Source organism: Staurois parvus, unplaced genomic scaffold, assembly GCF_062004578.1.
Source record: "Staurois parvus isolate SC_StPar_1 unplaced genomic scaffold, SC_StPar_1.0 ptg000249l, whole genome shotgun sequence".
Taxonomy (NCBI): Eukaryota; Metazoa; Chordata; class Amphibia; order Anura; family Ranidae; genus Staurois; species Staurois parvus.
In genome coordinates, this window is record NW_028318045.1 from 10623553 (window position 1) to 10647528 (window position 23976).

Below are 23976 nucleotides of genomic sequence, written 5' to 3' on the forward strand. Positions count from 1 at the left end.
TCTACCTTGACTAAGGCCCCAGTTCCAGCTGAAGAAAAACAGCCCCAAAGCATTATGCTGCCACCACCATGCTTCACTGTGGGTATGGTGTTCTTTTGGTGATGTGCAGTGCTGTTTTTGCATCAAACATATCTTTTGGGATTATGGCCAAAAAGTTCAACCTTGGTTTCATCAGACCATAACACATTTTCCCCACATGCTTTTGGGAGACTTCAGATGTATTTTTACAAAACTTAGCCAGGCTTGGATGTTTTTCTTCGAAAGAAAAGGCTTCTGTCATGCAACTCTACCCCATAGCCCAGACATACAGTATGAAGAATACAGGAGATTGTTGTTACATGTACCACACAGCCAGTACTTGCCAGATATTCCTGCAACTCCTTTAATGTTGCTGTAGTCTTCTTGGTAGCCTCCCAGATCAGTTTTCTCCTCGTCTTTTCATCAATTTTGGAGGGACATCTAGTTCTTGGTAATGCCACTGTTGCGCCATATTTTCTCCACCTGATGATGACTGTCTTCCCTGTGTTCCATGTTATATCTAATGCCTTGGAAATTCTTTTGTACCCTTCTCCTGACTGATACCTTTTAACAATGAGATCCCTCTGATGCTTTGTAAGCTTTCTGCGGACCATGGCTTTTGCTATAGGATGCAACTAAGAAAACGTCTGAAAAGACCAACTAGAACAGCTGAACTTTATTTGGGGTAAATCAGAGGCACTTTAAATGATGGCAGGTGTGTACTGACTCCTATTTAACATGATTTTGAATGTGATTGCTTAATTCTGAACATAGCTACATCCCCAGTTATGAGGGTGTGCACACTTATGCAACCACATTATTTTAGTTTTTTATGTTTACTTCCCTCCCCTAAAAAGATTTGTTTGTTTTTCAATTGAGTTGTACAGTTTATAGGTCACATTAAAGGTGGAAAAAGATATTAAATGATTTATCTTTGTCTTATTTTTTTACATCACAGAAACCTGACAATTTAACACGTGTGTGTAGACTATTTATATCCACTGTAAGTATCGATTCCCTGTATCTATGTGCTTTAGGAGAGCGCCATAGTACATGGATAAGATTACCATGGTCTCTGCTACATTTAAGACAGGCTACATCAGGACGGAGTCCCATTTTAACCACTTGGCAACCGCACTATAGCTGAATGACGGCTACAGCGTGGTTGTCCAGTTCTGGGAGGGTGTCATATGACGTCCTCCCAGAATGCGCCCTCCCGTGCACCTCCAGTGGTGCGCACATGGTGATCTCTCTGTCCTACAGACACAGCTGATCACGTGATGTGGCAAAAGGCCAATCAAAACGGCCTTTTACCATTTGATCAGCTGTGTCCAATGACACAGCAGATCACCGAGTAAATACAGTTGCCGCTGTCACAGGAAGTGAGGAAAGTATTGCCAATAAACTGCCAAATGTCAGAGAACAGATCGGAACTGATCACCAGGGCACTAATCATCAGTGCCCAGCAGTGCCGCCCACCAGTGCCTCCCGTCAGTACCCAGCAGTGTCACACACCTGTTCCCATCAGTGCCACACACCAGTACCCAACAGTGCCATCCACCTGTGCCCAGCAGTGCCACCAGTCAGTGCTGCCCAGCAGTGCCACCTCATCAGAGCAGCCTCATAAACACACATCAGTGAAGGAGAAAAATTACCTGTTTACAAAATTTTATAATAGAAACAAAGAAAAAATGTTTTTTTTCTTTTTTTGTTTATAGTGCAATTAAATACCACCAAAAGAAAGCTCTATTTGTGTGAAAAAAATAATACAAATTTCATATGGGTACAACATTGCATGACCGTGCAATTGTCAAAGTGTGACAGCACTGAAAGCTGAAAATTGGCCTTGGCAGGAAGGGGGTGTAAGTGCCCAGTAGGCAAGTGGATAACAACTTGGAGGGTGTGCAATGTACCCTCAACAAGATGTAAAGTTGGCAAAGCCACTGGGTGGCGTTTAATTAACTATTCTGTACAGCCTCCAGCACCAGTTCCCACAGGTCCCCCGTTATTTCCCCCACATCTAATTGCCAAAGTTTCATCACTTTGCAAGGATATGCATGCAGATAAATAGAGAGCAGGTTAGCATAGCAACAGGATATCGCACCTTTCTACACTGTGCTGCGTTGCGGCGTACTAAAAATTGGATGGGAGAGAGAGGGAAATTATTTTGGGTATGTTGGGCCACTACTACATGATGTAACTGTAGGTAAATACATAGACTACCACAGATGGTAAAGGGCCTGAAGGGCTGAGAATGAAAAATTTCCCATCTCGAAAGACATGTTTCAGGTGGGTGATGCCATACGTGCGCCACTTGGCCGCATAGGAAAGTTTAGCAAGGTCAGGGTAAGAGTGGTTACCCCATAGTGGGCTATAATGGGTTAAACCTATCACCCCCTGCATTTGTTTAACTTTATTCCACACCTTATGCATTAGGTGGTAGGTAGGGAACTGGTGATTAGACTTGGCGAAATACTGTGATTCTAAGCCGAGGGAGGGAAAGTGAATTGGTATGTAGACAGGAATCGTTAAGCCAAGCGTTCCAACCAAATTCTTGGTGGGCCAAATTCATGAATCAATATATTGATCACGAACATAACTATACTAGTGCCTCTTTAGTACAGTGTCCCCAAAAAGGCAGTGTTAGCAGGATCATCCCCGTTCGCTGCCAGCACTAGCATTTAGCCCCTCTGTTGGTTTTCACAAAAGATTTGCATCAATCGATTGTGGGCCAAAGCAATTTATACACCCAACATCACTGCCCACCCAAATTCAGCTCTTGCCAGACAATTCACATGGAAACCTATCATTTCTGAATTTAAAGCTCTTTTGGGCCTAACCCTCAACATGGGCTTTACAAAAAAGAATGAACTGAGGTCATATTGGTCCACAGACCTGATTCATTATATGCCCATGTTCTGCTGTTACATATATGCCAATAAGGACCAGCAACATACTGGTATGTCGCTGGATTTTGAGTGAATGTATCATTTTTTTCAGCTGACAGTTGGCAAATTAGCCGCTGGATAATAAGGGATCCTCCTGCGCTCATGGGAATAATTGACAAAATACAGCTGCTGTCACTTAGCTGATACCAATAAGTGCAAAATAAAATTAAAAATTAGTGAAGCGCTTGTATCACATGAATACAATCATGTATCTCCATATAGTGTAATTATAAATCAAAGTGACCACTATATATAATAAATGTGTGTTGACTCCCTCTAGTGAAAAGAAAAAATAGTGTCAACCAAAATAGCTAAATAACACACATTAGGAAACTAAATATATAGTGCATAAATCAAATATAATGAACAGAATATATATATACGTGAAAACAGAATATTGGCCACATACAATGGTGTCTAAATTATACATAAATGATATATGCCATAGGTGAACAAGACAATATCAAAGGTGAAAAAAATATTCCATGCATGTGACTGTGCTTTAAGCTGGAACACACACGTGATCTCCACTTCTAAGTGCAAGTACTCTCCTTCAAATGGCAGCAATGCCTGCTCACCTCCCTTCCTCGACCCACACAGGGCCTCAAAGCAGTTACCACCTCAGTGGTGTATTCCTCTGGCAGACTCCTTATTCCTCCTCCTCTCTTATGCAACTCATAAAAAGACAAGAAAGCCTTCCATAGTGTAGTAAATTTAATAGGCAAAGTTAAAAATTACAAAGTTTTCCACTCACATGCTCCTTTCCATAAAAAAGCGTTTTTCCCAGCCTGTGGGTAGATATGCATGCACCTGGGGGAATCCAATATGGCCACTGTGTCCGGACATACGTCACCAGGAAGTAGACAAACTTCCTGGTGACGTATGTCCGGACACAGTGGCCATATTGGATTTCCCCAGGTGCATGCATATCTACCCACAGGCTGGGAAAAACGCTTTTTTATGGAAAGGAGCATGTGAGTGGAAAACTTTGTAATTTTTAACTTTGCCTATTAAATTTACTACACTATGGAAGGCTTTCTTGTCTTTTTATGAGTTGCATAAGAGAGGAGGAGGAATAAGGAGTCTGCCAGAGGAATACACCACTGAGGTGGTAACTGCTTTGAGGCCCTGTGTGGGTCGAGGAAGGGAGGTGAGCAGGCATTGCTGCCATTTGAAGGAGAGTACTTGCACTTAGAAGTGGAGATCACGTGTGTGTTCCAGCTTAAAGCACAGTCACATGCATGGAATATTTTTTTCACCTTTGATATTGTCTTGTTCACCTATGGCATATATCATTTATGTATAATTTAGACACCATTGTATGTGGCCAATATTCTGTTTTCACGTATATATATATTCTGTTCATTATATTTGATTTATGCACTATATATTTAGTTTCCTAATGTGTGTTATTTAGCTATTTTGGTTGACACTATTTTTTCTTTTCACTAGAGGGAGTCAACACACATTTATTATATATAGTGGTCACTTTGATTTATAATTACACTATATGGAGATACATGATTGTATTCATGTGATACAAGCGCTTCACTAATTTTTAATTTTAAATTAGCCGCTGGATCGCTTTTACAAGCAGCGGGAAGGAACGGGATCAGGAGGAGTGCAGCCGACAGCAGGCTGAAGTCCACTGTTGAGTTATGTTACTTCAGCAGGTCCAGGCTGGGAAAAGATCCCCACTTTAAAGTAGGCAATATGCTTTGAGCCTGAGCCAGATGGTCCCACCCCCTCCAGAGCTTAAGGCTCCAGTGTGCTCTGGCGAGGGGGGGGGTTGGGTGACTGACAGCTCTCTGCTCAGAGCGGTGGGGAGAACTGAGCAATCAGCAGTTTCCTCCATTGGTACTGCATCCACCTAGGTAAGTGTAAATTTAAAAAAAAATCCCATACTTCTTTTATAAAAAGTAGAGCACTACATCTGAGCACCACAAACAAAAAAAAAAAAAAAAAAAAAAAAACACAATTTCATTCATTTTTAATATTCAACACAAATGCACCCATTTATCTATGTCTTCATGCTTTATTTTGCTGAGAAATCACTTTGAAAAACACTCCCTAGCATTTCTGCCCATGGCCATTGTGGTAAGGACAGATTCATGTAGAATTTACTTCCTGGAATCCATCTGTCCTTAGCTCAGGCATGCGGGCAGGAGGGTGTGTTTGTGTGCTTAGTCAAGAAAATTCCTCCACTTCTGAAGGCTCGTGGGATGTATGACATAATTTGCCTTTGCCTGGAAATCAGGAAGTAACTGAAATAAATTTGATGAAGTAAATATAATGTGCTTTTCTATATATATATGGTAGCAACATAAGAATTAAAAATAGTCAATGTTGATTGATAGAGTAAAGTTCCTCTCTAATAATCCTGCAGTCTGAGCATTGCCCATTACCTTCCCATGAACAATCAAGTAAACTAGAACATCACAGTACACCCAGATAGTGAAGGACACCATGGCACATGATGAATCAATGAAATATCTTTTGGTGTTGCTGAACACCCAGCAATCTAACTCCACCCCCTACACAGTGTCACACAACGCAGAGCTGCTTGAATCACATTTACCTTTGGAAGGCATGGAAGTGACTTTCAAGTGTTGTCCAAATACCTGAATAAAAGACAGCCACCCTACCAAAAATGTGAAGTGCTGTTGGGTGGGGGGCTGTATGAAGAAAGGCACCTCCGCCCTATATTCTGCTAGCGAACAATCCTGGCCTTGTCGAAGGTGCTTGAAGTGCTACACATCTTTTCAATTAGCTGGGAGTTTGTGCACACCAATTATGGCACTATTGGCCTTTCAAGACTCTTTAACAACTGAGCAAAGGAACACTCCCTGGATTATCAACATTGGTTCACTTTAAGGTCAGGGCGGGTATAAGACATTTTTTTCAGGAATTTTTCTTGGAAATAAAGCGCACTGGTCTCTAAATCTTAAGACTATGTCAGGGCTGAATTAAAAAAAAAACATATTCAGGGCATCCCATACATACACAATTGCCCATGTTTTGTTCATTTAAAAATGATGCAAGTACAGAAATAATCTGTTGTGCTCTTAACTTCCTGTAGTAGGTGCCAGCACATTGCCTTTGCTGCACTGAAATCCCAAGTGTTGACAGCACTGCCTGCTGAAATGCATAACTACACATATTCCCACGGCTCTCTGTCCCATTCCACTTACATCCATGGACTTCTTTACCAGCAGAACAGTGCTGCTTTATTGACTCCCAAGAGACTGTGTGGTAAAAGTGCTCTTGGCATATGTAATTCCAGGGTTGTGCTGATGTGAATAGGAACTGAGCTGAGGAACCTGCTACAGAAACAAGGTAAATGGGTAAAATGTTGGGTAATGCTCAAGTTACTTAAATACTAGTGTAGGGATCTGCTGTCTGTATTTGGGTCCGAAAACCCAGAAAGAGGAAGTGGTGGGAGAAGAGTTTTATATGTAGCTCCTGTTATTTTAGTTACCCCTCTGTCCCTTCTGGTCTAGGATTCTATAGCTAGTTTTAGCTTAGGGCTTAATAAGAAACATAGTCTAGAGCAGGGTTTTCTCAACCAGAGTTCCTCCAGAGGTTGCCAGGGACTCCTTGAGCAATTTTTGCCTCTCAGGTAAGTTCCCACTGGCACATTGGTCTTTTTAGCAATCTGTAAGGGGGCAATTCTTCCCAAGGACCACAAGTGTAAGGGGCATTCTTACCTCTAACTATCACACTTATGTATCATGAATTGTAAATAAAGTCATTTTTAGCAGGGGTTCCCTGAGACCGGAAAGTTATGTAAAGGGTTCCTCTGCATTGAAAAGGTTGAGAAAGCCTGGTCTAGAGTTAGTTTAGGCATTAAAAAGGCCACCAGGTTAGGCACTTCCGATGGCATGACAGATTACTAGGGATGAAGATACAGAGCAGATAGTCTGACTCTGAGTTCCAGTGCCAAAATACATATTTCTGCTGGATAGAAGTTGCACTTCAGGCTGGTTGGACAAGGGTTGGAGAATCTCTCCACCACTGCTGATCTTCTCTTCAGGTTTCTGACAACAGGATGGACACTATCGCACTATCCTGTCTTCCCATCAGTAGACTACATTTTTAGGTAAACTGACCCTTTAGGAGGATAAATTCACGTTTTAGCCATGTAAGGCCAAACTGGACGACAGCCTCTTTAAAGGATGCCCTAACCCTGCCTAACTGTTCAGTCTCTTGTATTAATTATAGGCAAGTTTGAAAAAGCCTGCTCCAGTAACCATCCCCCTCCCCCCCACACAAACAGATAAACAGTACAAGCAGCATCTAGTCTCCTTTCATCTCCTCTCCATTCCCAAAAATCTTACTTCTTTGTAACCAGCAGATTGAGGCGTGAGCTTTGCAGTTGCCTTAAAATCATGCCTATGCCGTCACCTTAAATCATGCCTATTCCAGCACCAGTGCTGCTGTGCACATTGCTGCAGAAAGCCCAGTTAGCAAGCCTCTACTGAGAGCCCAACAGGCAGGTGCCGCCAAAGAAAATATGCTTCTGATAATAAAGAACAAATATTTTTATTGCTTGTGCAGCTTAGATGATTACATTAGGTGCATTAGGCACATTCATTCCTACAGTCAAAAGCACAGCAATGCACAGACTTGCTTTCCAAAAAGTAGCAGCCACCAGGCTCTGTGCTGTCAATCTCTAGTGCAAACATGAAAAGAATCTTACTCTCCTGTGATGTGTTGCCCATTGCAGACTAGAAGTCGAAATTAGGCAGGAGATTTATTTAGAAATTGATCAAGCAGTTTCCGCTCCACTTTGAAATGTCTCTACCAAAACAGATGTGCTTTGAAAGGAACCTGCAGTTTTATAGAGAATAAAATTGTGTAAAAAACAAGATTTCTTTTTGGATTGGTGATTTTGAGCCCCACATCTAAAGACTTGAGTTTTGTCAAATTAAAGTGAACCTCTCAGATCCTAAAGACCGTCTAAACTGAATTAGCTATCGTGTGACACTTGCAAGTAGCTGCTCCAGCTCAGTAAAAATATAAGATCTTTCCTTCCAGGATTTAAGGGGATCCATCTTTTTTCCTGGGCAATTGGTCTCTTGAAAATAATATATTCCCTACACCCAAGTAGCCAAAAAAAAAAACAACAACTTTGTGAACCCAGAGAATATAAAGAGCAGCTGTAATAAATACATTTATTATATCCAAGTACACAACCAGCGCTACAGTTCAAATACGTGCTTTGTTATTTGACAACACATATAGAAAGAGGTTAACGCCTTCACACCGATAGTACTCATAAACGCGACCTCATGGAAGTGGGCTTTTATCCGTGGGCCGCATATATGCGTATCTCTCTTTGTGCTGGGAGCGCCTTGCACTGCATGCTCCCACCGGGAGCCCCAGGTTCCATACTAACGATCGGGACCCAGGACTCCTGGTTACGGGCCACCTGATCACTGTGATAGCCTTTGATTGGCTATCACAATGATAAGTCATTGTACCACCCACCCCTGTAGTATTTTCTCTCTGGATGGAGGGAGATACATTGCATAGCTCTCCCCTTGCAGGGAGAAAGTAGTAAATAAACACGTGTGTAAAAAAAATAAAGAAAAACTAAAGATAAAAATAGATCGATCAATGTTTGATCTAGGTCAGTGCCAGGGTTAGTGTTTGGGTCAAAGGTCATGGTCAGTATATTTTGGCAATGATGTTAAAATTTATATGTATTTTTTTTATTGGTATCAGTGTCACTGTGTTTTACAGTGGTGAAAATAATTATTTGATCCCCTGCAGAGTTTGCAAGTTTGCCTACTTACAAAGAAATTAAAGGTTATCATTTAAAATACACCTATGATAAAAATGATAGGAGACAGAATCAACCAAAATCCAGAAATAACACATGATACAAATGTTATAAATGGAGTTGCAGTTCAGTGAGTAAAATAAGTATTTGATCCCCAAGCAAAACATGACTTCGTATTTGGTGGAGAAATCCGTGTTGGCCAGCATAGAGGCAAGATGTTTTTTGTAGTTGGTTACCAGGTTTGCACACTTCATAGGAGGGATTTTGGTTTACTCTTCTTCACAGATCTTCTCTAAATCCTTAAGGTTTCTTGGCAGTCGCTTGGCAACTCTAAATTTCAGCTCTCTCCGTTAATTTTCTGTAGGATTAAGAACTGGAGACTGGCTAGACCACCCCATGCCCCCCACTCATCTGCTCACATTATGTCCTGCACTCAAATCAACTCTGTCTCTGCTACTGCCACTGCACACTTAACACCGCTCCGATAGTCAGCTGTGCTCTACAACTGTCCACTGCCACTGACACTTTGCTACACCATGGTACCCATTCTGCAACACAATGTTGCTAATTTTTCACCAATTAACTTTTTAAACCGCAATGGGAGGAAGAAAGGAATCCCATGGTTGCTTGTTATATGAAACACAGAATGTAGCTCTTTAAGACACTGATAAATAAGACTCTACTACAATCAACAGGTAAGGCACTGTTTTGTCTTGGCCGATAAAGCTTCAAAAGGAAGACAAACTTCCTAAAAGTGTGTTGTACTAAATCTTCCACTGGCTCGTAGAGATTAAAATCTGTGTGATGTGCAAGGGATTCATTTTTCTTCATTCCCTCTTGTGATTTATACAGTAAGCCAAGACATAATTTGTCTCCAAAAGGATGTTTAATGATGTGTGCAAGCCATGGCTCCCCGTGTCGTGCTCCCCTGGGGCCCCCAGCAACAAGGCGAGCACCTACACGACTCCTCACAATTCGGAGAATGCCCTAAAGGCAAGCAGACATACTATTTTATCCAGGTAACGTTCAATTACTGCCAGCTCCACTTTACGTGCTTGGCAGCATGTGAATCAGCAAATGTGCAAAACAGACAAAAGGAAAAGGGAAAGAATTTGCTCTCAGGAAGTTATTCTGTACCGTGCTTGCTCACTACAGCCGTGAAGCAAACCAGCTCTTTTTAAATGAAACTCCAGTTTTAGCAAGATGTAAAATGATATCCCCTTCAGGTCTAATATATAATCTGCAAGGACTTTTAGTACGCTTGACTGCAGATTGTTACTTGCTTCTGTTCTGCAGATAATAAGTGAAGATTTGGAGTGAGACTTTGTGATGCCACTACAGTGATGCCCACTGTTCTCCCTGCTACAGGCTCTGACATGAGGAGGCAAAGACCTTCCTCTGCCAAGATGACTATTTCTATAAGGAGACACAGTGCAAATCAAGCTATGTTGAGTCATTAAAAGAGAAGTACAACTTTTATTTTCCTTATTTATACTTGCCTAGGTGGATACAGCATCGGTTCGATGCTGAATCTATCCCCCCCCCCCGCCGGCTCTAAGGGTGAGAACTCAGTGATCACATGACCGCTCTCCATTCTGAGCAGAGAGCGCTGACTGTCAGTCATCGCTCTCTGCTCTGCCCCCCCACCCCCAGCGCTGGGGAAGGAGCGGCTGTTTCAGGCTCTCAGCACTTCGCTGAGAGCCTGAGCCAGGTGCTGCTTCAGACTCTGGGGTGGATCCTGACTTTAAGTCTGGACCGGCTGAGTTCCGTCAGCCGACAGCAAACTTCAGCCCTCTGCCAGCTGAAAAGGGTCACAGGAGTGCAAAGCGAACTGCACTATGTTCCACAGGAGAAGTACAGCCAAAAGATCTTTGGCTGTACTTCTCGTTTAAGGGGGAAAAGATCAGCTGCAGGGAGACCAGAGGAAATATTGGTTAAAAGTCCTTTGTCCTCTGTCTGCCTTTTTTGAGAAGAGTTCATCTTTAAAAAAAAAAAAAAAAAAAAACCCTTCAGCTCCAGTTTGAGGAAAATAAACACAGATCTAAATGGGAATACTGTTACTTTCCATATGGTAAAGCCAGTTTCTTAGCTGTGGATATCTTCTATTTTATACACTTTTATTTATTTGGACAGGAGTGTCTTTTTAAATAATTAAATTGTACTTTAACAAGCCGCATATTTTTGTTAGAGAGTAGCAGCTACAAAAAAAAAACAAAAAAACTTTTGAGCCTTTCAGTCTCATGTTTTTTTTCAAAGGTGCATCTGAATACCAGGTAATCTGGGGATTAAGCCTTTCATTTTGAAGTACAGACACTCCTTAGATTTAGCCATGCTTCAGCCATTTTCTTTTAAAATAGGTCTCCCTAAAGTAGCATTAAACCCTCTGCATTATTTTTTTTTTTTTCTTTTTTTACACATTTTAACACACTGAGCACACTAACATAAACATTCCCCAGCAAGCTAGTTGTTAAAATGCTTACCCCAGCACTTGCAATTTACAATTATCCAATACTGGCTGGCCTCTTCCTTGAATGTCTATTCTTCACAGGAAAGAGTTTACAGTGCACAGTGTAGTTTCAAGCCAATTTTTTAGCTTGGAGAAGGGAGGAAGAGGGAGGAACATGGGAGTGCCTTGCCATCCAAGGCCACAGGGCCATGTGTTTCTATTGATGCACACAGTGTAGGGAGACACAACCCCAGTTCCTGCATTCAAGGGTGAGTCCATCAGATGCTGCAAGAAAAAGAACCACGAAACCTGGACCAGTGTTCATAGCACTACCGTAAAATGGAACATAGGCAAGGATTAAAAATAATAAAAAACCTGCGTGCTCAACATGTGTTTAAAGTGGTTGTAAAGGCTCAAGGTTTTTTACCTTCATGCATTCTATGCATGAAGGTAAAAAGCCTTCTCTGTGCAGCAGCTCTACCAGCCCCCGCCCACCAATATTCAGCAAAGCCCCCTCTCGATCCAGCGATGTGCACTGGAATCTCAGCTATCCTGGGACTCCCTCTCCTCATTGGCTAAGACAGTAGCAGGAGCCATTGGCTCCCGCTGCTGTCAATTACAGCCAGTGAGCCAATGAAAAGAGAGGGGGCAAGGCCAAGCCGAAGCATTGTGTGTGAATGGACACACGGAGCATCGACTGGGGAGGGCACATGCTCGGGTGCCCCCATAGCAAGATGCTTGCTGTGGGGGCACCCGACAGGCGGGAGGGGCCAGGAGCACCAGCAAGGGACCCAAGAAGAGGAGGATCTGGGCTGCTCTGTGCAAAACCAATGCACACAGCACATAAGTATAGACATGTTTGTTATTTTTTTTGTTTTTAAATTCTAACCTTTATAATCACTTTATGGTGCAGAGACATCAGTTTTTCTGCATGTGGTCTGCAGGGGGCGCAACAAAATCTTTTATTCTCCATGTGATCTGTTCACACCACAACACTATTATCACATGCAGATTTTTTCTGTACAGGTATCTGCAAGATGTATAAAACTAATTGAAGCATGAATGAAAACGGATGTAAACTGATGTCTCTGCAAGTGAAATCTGCGGATCAGTTTCCATCAGTTTTTCTGCATGTATGGTATGAACAAGACATAAATCTGCTGAAAATGATTGAAAAATACTGAAGGTTTAATATCACTTTACCCTGGAAGGTACTTATCACTGTGCTGGTATGATTGTATGCCCAGAATTCTGGTGCTGGAAGCCTCAACAGGGTTAAATAGAACTAAGGTGTACTAGTGAAGAACAAAGCATTTGGACTGCACTGAATTAGAATACCTTAGTACAAGGTTAAAAGACTCAGGTAAATACAGTCATTTTCAAGTACTTGGCTAAATCTTAATTATAGAGCTTACCAGTTACAAGAATGGAAAAAAAACAGATAACCAAAAAAAAAAAAAAAAATCCTTCTGGATGGTCTGTTTTTCTGTCGGAGTCAGGAGTCAAAACTTGTGTAAGGCCGGCTATACACGGATTAAAATTCAACTGATTCAGCAGAGATTGGCCACATTTCAAACCATGTATCGGCAGGAAGGTTGTACAGAAGTCAATTTACCAACTTCTGTACAACCACTCTGCCCGATTTTGTCCGCTCGATCAGTGTTGCAGGCCATAGCCTTCAACGCTGATCAGTGTATTCTGACCAGGGGCGGACTGACCATTTGGAAACTCGGGCACTGCCCGAGAGCCTGGGGTCAGTAGGGGGCCCCATGAGATGCCCCTGGTACCTTTTTCATAGGCTTTTTTGAGTTTAGGCAAGGACACAGGGGCCCCATGATCCCCTATTGCCCGGGGGCCCCATGAGTTGTCAGTCCGCCCCTGATTCTGACGGTAGGAAAGTCTTCCGCTTTCAGAATACAACAGCTCAGTAGGAAGGATTCCCCCATCCACATCGAGTGTGTGGATGGGGAAATCAAGTCACTTTTTTCATTCAATGTGCTGGTTGAATAAAAACAATACATTTATGGGCTACCTAAGCAGCTATGAGTTAGATGGTAACAGAGTTTAACACAGGGTTTAGAATGTCTTCTGTATGCCCACATGACTGTGTATGGTCCTGGCGATTGGCAGCTTAAAGCCAAGTGCTGAATTCTTGAACGTCACATGCTCCTCCATACCCATAAGAGGTTTTTTTTGGAGTGGTGGGGGAGCATGGCAAACAGGAGAAAAAGTGAGCTAGAGGGGGCAGGCTTTCAAGATACTTTGTCACAAGTAACAAATACTCATGTATCTGTACTCATCTATGATGGGAATTTACTAAAGCTGGAGCAGCCAGAATCTACAGCAGTTGTGAATGGCAACCAATCAGGTTCTATCATTTATAGCTTAACTGAACAAGCTGAAGATAGACGTTAATTGTATACTATGCACAGCTGCTCGAGATTCAGTTCAAACAGCACATTCTATTCGATTGTCTAGTCTTTCTGCTTCTATGTCATTACAGGACTTAGGAGTGATGTAATAGAGTCAGAGGAAGGAACCAAGGCACAGATGTGGGGGACACATGCATTTGACACCCCAGGAAGTGTTGATTGCTGAAGAGGCTTTTAGAGGCTGCAGTGCTGGAACAGAAGGGAATTAGGAGAAACTGACCTCCAGAGGGTTGAATCTACTCTAGATTTTGTTGCAGGGACTTGACAATTCTACATCTCTGCAGACCTGACAGGGTTGCTTTAAATATTCATTTGTTCCTTCTGCAGTTTGGCAGCTGTCATAACAGAAAGATATTATCTTGGTGAAACTATTATCCATATAGTGGGGATTCAACAGTTGACCTAGTAGAGTAGTGCAGACAAATGCAGAATGATATACTGTAGCTTTCACAGTGTAGGCAGCTGACATATGCTTTGAATACAAAGACCTTGTTCTGAACAAGGCGGAGTTCTGTAGTCTAGAACACAGGTCTGCCAATGCTTCTTGGGATTTAAGTCCAGCAAAGGTGCAGCATTGTCAGCACAAACAGGAACCTAGGAATCCACTAGATGTCTGTCAGATCAACAGGCATTTTCTGTACTTGTAGCATTTTTGAAGGGATAAAACATGGGAAAAGGTGGCACGTATTGTAGAGACACAATTTAATTCCTTTTTTTTTTTTTAAATATAATTTTGCCTTGACATACACTTTAACAAATATTACCCAGAGGATTTAATTTAATGACATACTTCACAAGAGAATTTTATTTCTCATTATCTGATAGAGACAACCAATGAAACGCTCAGAGACTGGTTTATAAATCACAATATGTAATTACCTTCCAAAAAATAAAAGTGAAACATGCTGATTCTTGCACGCCACCTCCTTCAAAACTGGCAAAACCAACTTTTATATAACACAATCTGTGCGAAGTTTGTGCAGGAAGCGAAAGGGAACGTGGAGACAAAAGGCGTGATTCACAATTGACCGCAGCACACACAGCTCTAGGGTAGGAATATTTCCGGGCTTCCTTAAAGCTAACAGACATGCTCACATTTCAATTATTAATTTTTCTACCCCCCAAAGAGATCATTCTGTGACCTGTGCACAATCCATCATGATAGGGATGAGGTCTCTGCAGGTGAATGTTCTGGAGAAAAAAACAAAAGGCCTTAGGCCTAAAAGTTCCTGAATAAAGGGGAGTTGCTATTGAAAATAGTAACCAGGGTCTTCCTTCTGATTTACCACATTACACTACCACATTACATGAAAGTGAAAATCTGTTTGCTGTAATCAAGTAAAGTTGTTTATTTGGAGAAGTTAAACTGGCTTAGTAATTTGAGTACTGCAAAAAGCAAAGTGTGATACCAATATTAGCCATTCAGAAATCTCATACTGATCTTCCTTTAGCAAAGTGATTTCTGGCTGGATGCTGTACAGAACCCTCTATTCTGTGCGATACGCATTCCTGAACCCTGCACCCTATACAATAAGCACCCCTGAACCTGCATTCTGAAAAATATTTGCACTCCTGAGCAGTACACACTCCTGAGCCCTTCTTCCTTTGTGATTTGCATTCCTGAGCCATGCACCCTTTACATTATGAACTCCAGAGCAAACACAATGTGCAATATGCATTCCTGAGCACTGCATTGGACTTTAAACATTGAAGTTCATATGCTGTGTTCTCCCTTAAATATTGTAGCAGCTACTGGTAAGGTTGATAGAGAAGGGCCTGGCCCTTAAATTATGCAGAGGAGGTATTTACATACTTTTGTCCACTTTTCTCCACTCTGCAGCTGACCTGAGCTCAATGGTCTGCGAAAGGTACGCACTTGAGTTCCCCTCACGTACATAAGGTGGTGCAAAGCAGAGGGAGGATGGGGAACAGGGACATTCAGACATTAATTCAGCTAGTGGGTCTAATGGCATAATTTCTGCTCACTATGAGGTCCATATCCCTGATATTAGGACACATTTGTCTGTCTTCTGTTGCTCTGCATCACTCTTGTTTAAGCAAAGAGGAATTTTCCACTTCTATGGTAGAATTTCTTAGGAAACGTAAAAACTCTGAGGGAATCACCAGGACAAAGGGGACATAAATGACCCACCTCCATTTCTCTCCCAGGAAGAAGGCTGAAAAACATGGAGAATGTTTCCTATGCACTCTGTGGTTGAGGAAGTTTTGGGGAAGGTTGCGGACTGACACCCCCAGAGAAAGTTTGTGTATCCCTTAAGCAGTTATTTCAGCAATACTCTACGGGAGAAGTGTTTGGAAAAAAATAGTCGGTATCTTCTGTGGATCCTGCTAATGCCTGCCTAATAAGTCCTTCACGGTTCTGGTCAAGGATGATCCAGTCTTTAAACACACTGTAGACAAGAGATATGAACTACTCTTCAGCGCTTCATTTGAGTTTACGTGCCCTGCCATGCAGGTTGTAATTGCCTCTATTAAAATTTGTGAGATCTTTTTGGTCTGGACCAGACGTATGTCCTAGGACATTCTTACAGATCCTTCTCTTAAGTATCTGGAACTCCTTCCTACTACTCTGCAGTATTACATGGACAGACTTGGAGACTCCCTAGGGCATATATCCAGTGTAGGTCTTCTGTCCATTCAGATGAATCAGATCTTGTGGCTCAAATACTGGCCTGCAGAGCGGACATGTAAAAAAAACACCTGGAGAGGTTACTTTTGAAGGACAACATCTCTTTGATAAACATCTAAAACATTTTTTTCTTTTAAATCAGATTATATTTGTTTGGGTTTTTTTGCCACACCTACCACGATCCTTCTATTTACAAATTCACAAATCACATTTTAACTCAATAATTACATCTGAACTTCTTATTAAGAATGTCAATGTGGTAAGAGCATGCTTTTGCCTAGGAAATAAAAAAGCTAAGGCACCTGCAAACAAATTCTTCTTTTCTGGGTTTCATCCTTTCCAAGCCTCTTCCTCCCAGTCTAAGCCTGACACCTTCTTTCGCCAAGTCCTTGACTCCCAAGCCAACTAAGCCTGACTCCAAGACTCCCTTGGTTCAAGAGCTTCCAGAACTCTGTGCAAGACATGTCATCTCCAGGAGGTAAAGGCTGATTTTACGCTCTCCTCCCAAGTTCATGTCTTCCAATCTACCTTCTCCGCAGAGGTTGGTGGATCTGCATGCTGCTCTTCAGCAATTGCTCACCTTGCAGGATCCTGTTCCTGTGCCCGAAGGGGGAGAGGTTTCAAGGCTTTTACTCCAAACCATTCACAGTTATGAAAGCCAAGGATAATTTTTGTGCTATCCTGAACTTGAAGTGAAATGTATAACCTCGAAATCAGAAATTTTTAATGGAAACAGCCATGTCAGTCATTGCATTCCTGCAGCAGGGAAATCTACTAGTCATCACTGGACAGCTAAGATGCCTACTTACACATTCTCATTTTTCCGTTTGCCAAGTTTTACCAGGTGCATGTTCAAGCCTCTGCTGATGCCAGTTTCAGCCGTAAGGTGCTAATAGCAGCTGTCTAGTTAGGGTCTTATACCTTTATTTACTTTTTTGCGTACCTATCAGCATTTGTTTGCTCTTTTGCCCACCCATCTCTTTATGTATTGGTTTGTCTTATATCTATGCCTGTTTCCTGAACTGTATAATCATGAAAAAAAAGGATTTTTGACTTCCGTGTCAAATCCTGTCTTGGAGTACAGTACCTGACAAAGGACCCTCCCCCCTCTGTCTCTGTTCATTCTTGCTTGCTAAGAAAAAAAAAAGTGAGGATAACGGTCAGTAGGAGTTGTTATATGGAGGTCCTAGCAGTTCTGTTTGCAATAGTCCAGTAGGCAGGGAAATAGTGGGGTGTTTTTTCCTTAATGCAGGTAAAAACACAAACCAGCCTTTAGAATCACTTTAAGAATGATTATTCAAGTTCTTGCATAAACCCAAACATTATTATTATACAATATTTATCATAAATTTATTTCTTGAAAAATAATATCCTTTCAGTTACTTTGGATTTAAAAAGCTTTACACGTAATCATCTTCAGACCACTTATCCTAGATTGAGGGAGGTCATATAACATCAGTCTGACCATGCCAGCTCAGAATTATCTTTGCCTGGCCAGAAATCATGCACACAACCCTTACTGATGCTTTCAAAGATGTGCCAGGCCACCAGTAAGATATAATCCCTCCAGCATATTTTGGGTGTGCCCCAAGAACTCCTTCAGTCAGGATGAGCCTGCAACAGCTCCATTGTCAGTCTCCCAGGGAGCATCAAGCCCACCTGAACTACTATGATGTCAGCGCTATCATAAGGATGTGCAGAAATATGAAGGAAGATGATAAAACAACAAAAGCTGCAATTCTATCGCCGCAGGCACAAAAAAACCTACCAGGAAGTTTATATAACTTAAGTGAGGGAAAAATGCCATTGTACAAATATTCTCTTTCTTATTGCTTCATTGTAAATTATTTGATTAATCGGGATAGGCTTCTGCTTTCCCCCAAGGTCTCTGAAGGTCTACGTGAAGATCAATGAATAAGAGCACTCAGTGTATTTACCTATCCTTTCCTGCCCCTCGAGCAGTGTGCAGCATCGAGATAGGCACCCTTCAGAGGTGAAAGGAGATTCGGATGCAGGCTGCGATTCAACAAAAACGGGGATGTGATGTGATAAATCCCTAGCAAACAATTATGAAATTGCTATCAAATAAGGCTTTGTGTAGAGAGTAAACGTTGAATCAATGTTTGCCTTCCGCAGGGAATTAGGCTTTCAGGTCAGTTTGGTTTGTGACCCCGCAGTGAGGCTGGCATGCATCCCGAAATCACAGACAATATCAGCCACCTGCGCCTGGGAGATGCAGCATACTCTACACCTGACATAGCGCTGGCTCTCCAGGTGTCACCCAAATACTGAACCCAAAATGCTACATCAATCAGCAGCGGGTCAATATCCAAAAGGCAGACCCTGGTTTCACTGCACAGGGCCAACCAATAGCTCACTAGCAGGGATGGAAAAAAGTATCAGAACCTTGGACAAGTGCCTGTTAGCAAAAGTTTGAGGCTTTTTTCCAAGGCTTTTGAGTCACCAGTGAGGAGTGAAAAAAATACTATACTATTGTTCTATAATTCATTTTTTTTTTTTATTAATTCTAAAAAGAACACTTTATAATAAAATTGCAGGTTACATCAATTCTTCATAACATATCATCCATTGAAAGGTCAGTTTTGGGCAACTGTGTCCAGTGTCTTAAAGTGTATGACTTTTATTTTTTTTTATTTTGGATAGAGCAGGTTTAAAACCTCTGACAGTTTATTTTTGGATCTGTGTCTTGTTGGAAGGAAGACATGAATTCTCTTCACTTTCTGTCCTGGAGACACGACAGGAAGTAAGAAGATGTCTTCAAAGTACTGGGAATTCCTGTTCAAGAGAGTTGTCACTGGAACAGACGTCCACAATGAAAAATTGGTTTATGTTACAACTGTAACATTTTGGATTTCCTAGCACTTTCTGTTCCAGGGACAACAGTTAACAGGACAAATAGCGAAAGTGGATCTCTCCAGCGGAGGCACAGAAAATAAGCAAAAAACAAAACAAAAAAATTGACATGGGTTCTAACCCTTCTCAATCCAATCCAAAACTAAAAGAAAAAGGGAAGCACACTTATTGTCATTTATAAGGACTCATTCGTACCACCAGTGTTGGGCTGCATTGTCTTTTGGAGTCCCAAAGCAAGAACAAGGCAATATGCCGTATGTCCTTAAAGCTTTAAGCTCACACCAACACACTACAGCCACGTGCACTGAAATGTTCCATTTTTGCGCAAAATATTCTGACCTCCTACAGCAAACTGAAGTGCATAAACATACATAGAAAAAAAGCACTGCTTTCTGCATTGCAGTGGCACACAAATATTTTGCTGTACTGTTGTTTCAACACAATACAAGACTGAATGATTGAAAACAATGCACTCCCGGTGTGGCTGATATTTTAACGTAACTGTTTTTAAGCAGTTAACCCGTCCATGCATGGATTGAATTCTGGCTGGTTCACCAGGGACCGGCCGAGATTTGATCCATGTATGGACATGATGATTGTACCAAAGCCGATTCATTGATCGATTTGGATACAACCAGCCTGTTGGATTTTTTATATTTTCTATAGCCGCTTGCAGTAATCATGTTATGCGGACCGGGAAGACTGTGACAAGTTGTCTAAGCAGGTCCTATTTACACTAATTGAGGGTATATCTCCCAAAGCAGGAAACTGCTATTAAAACCTAACAGAGGAATTACTTCCGCCATTGACAAATTTGCATCTTATCTGTGATTTCTCTGCCATATTCTTTGTCATCCAATAATGGATGTCCAACTTTGCAACTCTGTGTGGTGCTTGGATCCTGCATTTCCTCTACAAACCTTTACCTTGCTTCTACCCCCCTCCCACTACACTTTTTTTTTTTGCTTCTCTCCATTTCTACAATATTTCTCTTCTTCCTTGTCTAGGTCCTTTGGATACAAGACACCTGCTAAAAGTTCCACATGTTTATCTGCTCTTTTCGTCCTACTATTACTTGTGTAACCAAAAGAGGTGTCTCCATTGCCATCAGCACAGATACCCTTCTTGCTTTGAATGTGAATGGGTCTAGATGTCTTCAAAGCCCGGAAATAATTAAATACTTGAGAGATTGTCTTATTTAGGAGATGTGTATATACCTTTACCTCCTCCTCACACACCCAATAGTGTAGCTGTGCTCATGTGCCATTTACATTGAGTATTGTTACACAGTTTTTCTTATGTTGTGCTCCTCGTACCAGCAATTTATTTTGAAATATCACCAATGTTGTGCAGACTATGGATAGGTTTCCATGCCTTCTGTCCTCTCCGTTTCATGTAAATTTGTTATAAATGAACAGAGATTAAACATAAAACCTGACAGAGGTTTTCACCCTTATCTGCACTATCCAGAGCAAAATGGTAAGATTTTTTTACTCACCGTAAAATCTTTAGAAAGTCTTAACCTTCAACTAACACTGCCCATAGGACTGGACACTGGCAAACAAAAAAAAACCCATGTAAGCCAGCCCAAGATAACCTTTTACCCCCACCTCTACTACCAGCTTGCTTCAGTTTATTAGCAAAAGCAGTACCAAGAGTATGATCATAAACAAAGAGGGGTGGGACCTGTGTCCTCAATGACTTTATGGTAAGTACATAAATCCTATTTTCTTTGCCATTGACGGAAACAGGCAATAGAAGTCCAAAAGTAGACCTAATGGGCAACACAAAAAGAAACACCAGCAGAAAATACAGTGCCATGAAAAAGTATTCATACCTTTTGAAATATTCCACATTTTGTCATGTTACAACCAAAACGTAAATATATTTTATTGGAATTTTATTCATAGACCAACACAAAGTGGCACATAATTGTGAACTGGTAGGAAAATTATAGGTGGTTTTCAAAATGTTTTACAAATAAATCTGAAAAGTGTGGCGCGCATTTGTATTCACTCCCCCTGACTCAATACTTTGGAGAACCACCTTTCGCTGCAATTACAGCTGCAAATCTTTTTGGGTATGCCTCTACCAGTTTTTCACATCTAGAGAGTGAAAATTTTGCCCATTGTTCTTTGCGAAATAGCTCAAGCTCTGTCAAATTGGATGGAGAGCGTCTGTGAAAAGCAATATTCAAGTCTTGCCACAGATTCTCAACTGGATTTATGTCTGGACTGTGACTGGGCCATTCTAACACATGAATATACTTTAATCTAAACCATTCCATTGTAGCTCTGGCTGTATGTTTAGGGTTGTTGTCCTGCTGGAAGGTGAACCTCCACCCCAGTCTCAAGTCTTTTGTAGACTCACAGGTTTTCTTCTAAGATTACCCTGTATTTGGCTCCATCCATCTTCTCAACAACTCTGACCAGCTCCCCTGTCCCTGCTGAAGAAAAGCATCCCCACAACATGATTCTGCCACCGCCATGTTTCAAGGTGAGGATGGTGTGTTCAGGGTGATATGCAGTGTTAGTTTTCCGCCACACATAACATTTTGCTTTTAGGCCAAAAAGTGAAATTTTGGTCTCATCTGTCCAGAGCACCTTCTTCCACATGTTTGCTGTGTCCCCCAAATGGCTTCTCGCAAACTACAAATGAAACGTCCTATGGCTTTCTTTCAAACAATTACTTTCTTCTTGCCACTCCTCCATAAAGGCCAGATTAGTAGAGTGCACAACTAATAGTTGTCCTGTGGACAGATTCTTTCACCTGAGCTGTGGATCTCTGCAGCTCCTCCAGAGCTACCATGCACCCCTTGGCTGCTTCTCTGATTAATGATGTCCTTGCCCGGCCTGTCAGTTTAGGAGGACGGCCATGTCTTGGTAGATTTGCATTTGTGCCATACTCTTTCCATTTTCATATGATGGATTGAACAGTGCTCCATGAGATGTTCAAAGCTTGGAATAGTTGTTATAACCCAACCCTGCTTTAAACCTCACCACAACTTTATCCCTGACCTGCCTGGTATATTCCTTGGCCTTCATAATGATGTTTGTTCACTAATGTTCTCTAACAAACCTCTGAGGGCTTCACAAAACAGCTGTATTTATACTTAGATTAAATTGCACACAGGTGGACTCTATTTAGGCGACTTCTGAAGGTAATTGGTTCCACTAGATTTTAGTTACGGGGTACCAGAGCAAAGGGGGCTGAATACAAATGCATGCCACGCTTTTCAGATATTTGTAAACAAATTTGAAAACCATTTATCATTTTACTTCCTTTTCACAATTATGTGCTACTTTGTGTTGGTCTATCTCATAAAATCCTAATATAATACATTTACGTTTTTGGTTGTAACATGACAAAATGTGGAAAATTTCAAGGGGTATGAATACTTTTTCAGGGCACTGTAGATTAGTCTTCACAGCAAAACTGTAGAAAAGCCGTCCATACTCCTAAGACTCTAGCAACAAAAAAAAAAAATAAAACACTGAGAAGTGCTGATAGCAGAAGATACTCTGGGATGGCTAAGCTTTTTTTTTTTTTTTTTTTTTTTTTTTAAATCTACCCACACAATATACATCTCTCCTCTATCAAAAAGTTTTATTGTGAGTGCCTGCATTACCAATAGGAAAAAAAAATTGCAAATGTATAATTTTTCAAATAATGACCGCTCCATTCATTTGCTTCAGGACAATTTCCCACATACCTCAGCAAAGTTTCTGTAGATGTAAACAGCAGAATCCTCCTACCTTGTCCTGGTTCTCTTTGTTTCTGTAACACAAGTTTGCAATCAGACGAACAAGATGAGCTTTAAAGCCCACAGCTGCGTGAGTGAGGTCACTGCCCAGGCTCAAAGTATGAGTAGAGGTGAAGATGTTCTTGCTTTGTTTTCCAGCGAGATGCGTCAGGCGTAGTGTGTCTGCAGAACATAAAAGCTGCTAAACAGCAAAATAAAACTGCAAATAATCAATGTGCTGGCTTACAGATTCTGAAGATTACTATAGGAATATGAGTGGATGTGCAGAGAGAATCCAGCAATATTTGGAGGGGAATATTGGAAAAAGAGACTTATAATGAAAGCAAAACAGCAGCAATCCAGCATTTGTAAGAATCTTTAGCTATGTAAAGAAAATAAATCTGGAGAATATATTCTTTAAAGCTGAACTCTAGGATAAGCAAATATTGTCTAAATACAAGTGGCATGTGTATTCTTACTTGAATCTTCATGTCAATTGTGTATTTCCAGATCTGTGCAGTAATCCTGTTCTCTTTGTACAGGAGCCTCCTGTGATAAAGACCAGTCACTGCTGCTCCCTCTTTCTTGTGCAGGGTGACTGGTCTGGTTGGTTTCCACCCCCTCAAGCCCCATTCACACCTGAGTGTTTTGTAGCATGAAGCTTGAAGCGCTAAAATGCTCAGGGGGAAAAAATCAATATCACTCTATGGAGATGGTTCACATCTCTACTCCAAGTAGCTTGAAGCAGAACGCCTGAAGCTCAAATAAGTTTTGAAGCTACTTTTATAGCTCAAATTGGGTACATCTGCATGTTTTTGCCGCGTTATTATTCCCATAGAAAAGAATAGAAACGCGTGATTGGCCATTTTTGCACAATTTTCTGTTCAAATGAAAAAATTTAAAATAATAAAAAAATAATAGTAATAATATATGAATAAATAAATGTAAAATAAATAAAATACACATATAAATAAAAAATCATGATAAATAAAATAATTAACCCCTAACCTAAAAAATGAAAACAATTATTAATAATGATAATAAAAATTATTATTTTATTACTTTTTTAGGTTTTAGGTTA

General features: G+C 41.1%; 1 protein-coding gene across 1 annotated transcript in view; it reads right to left on the bottom strand.

Annotated features, from left to right (window-relative positions):
• ATXN10 (ataxin 10) overlaps positions 1-23976 on the bottom strand; it is a 129242-nt gene that overhangs the window by 25514 nt on the left and 79752 nt on the right. The window contains exon 9 of the mRNA XM_089680763.1: positions 22909-23078. Within this exon, the coding sequence (XP_089536889.1) occupies positions 22909-23078 (170 nt within the window). The remainder of the gene's footprint in view (positions 1-22908; positions 23079-23976) is intronic.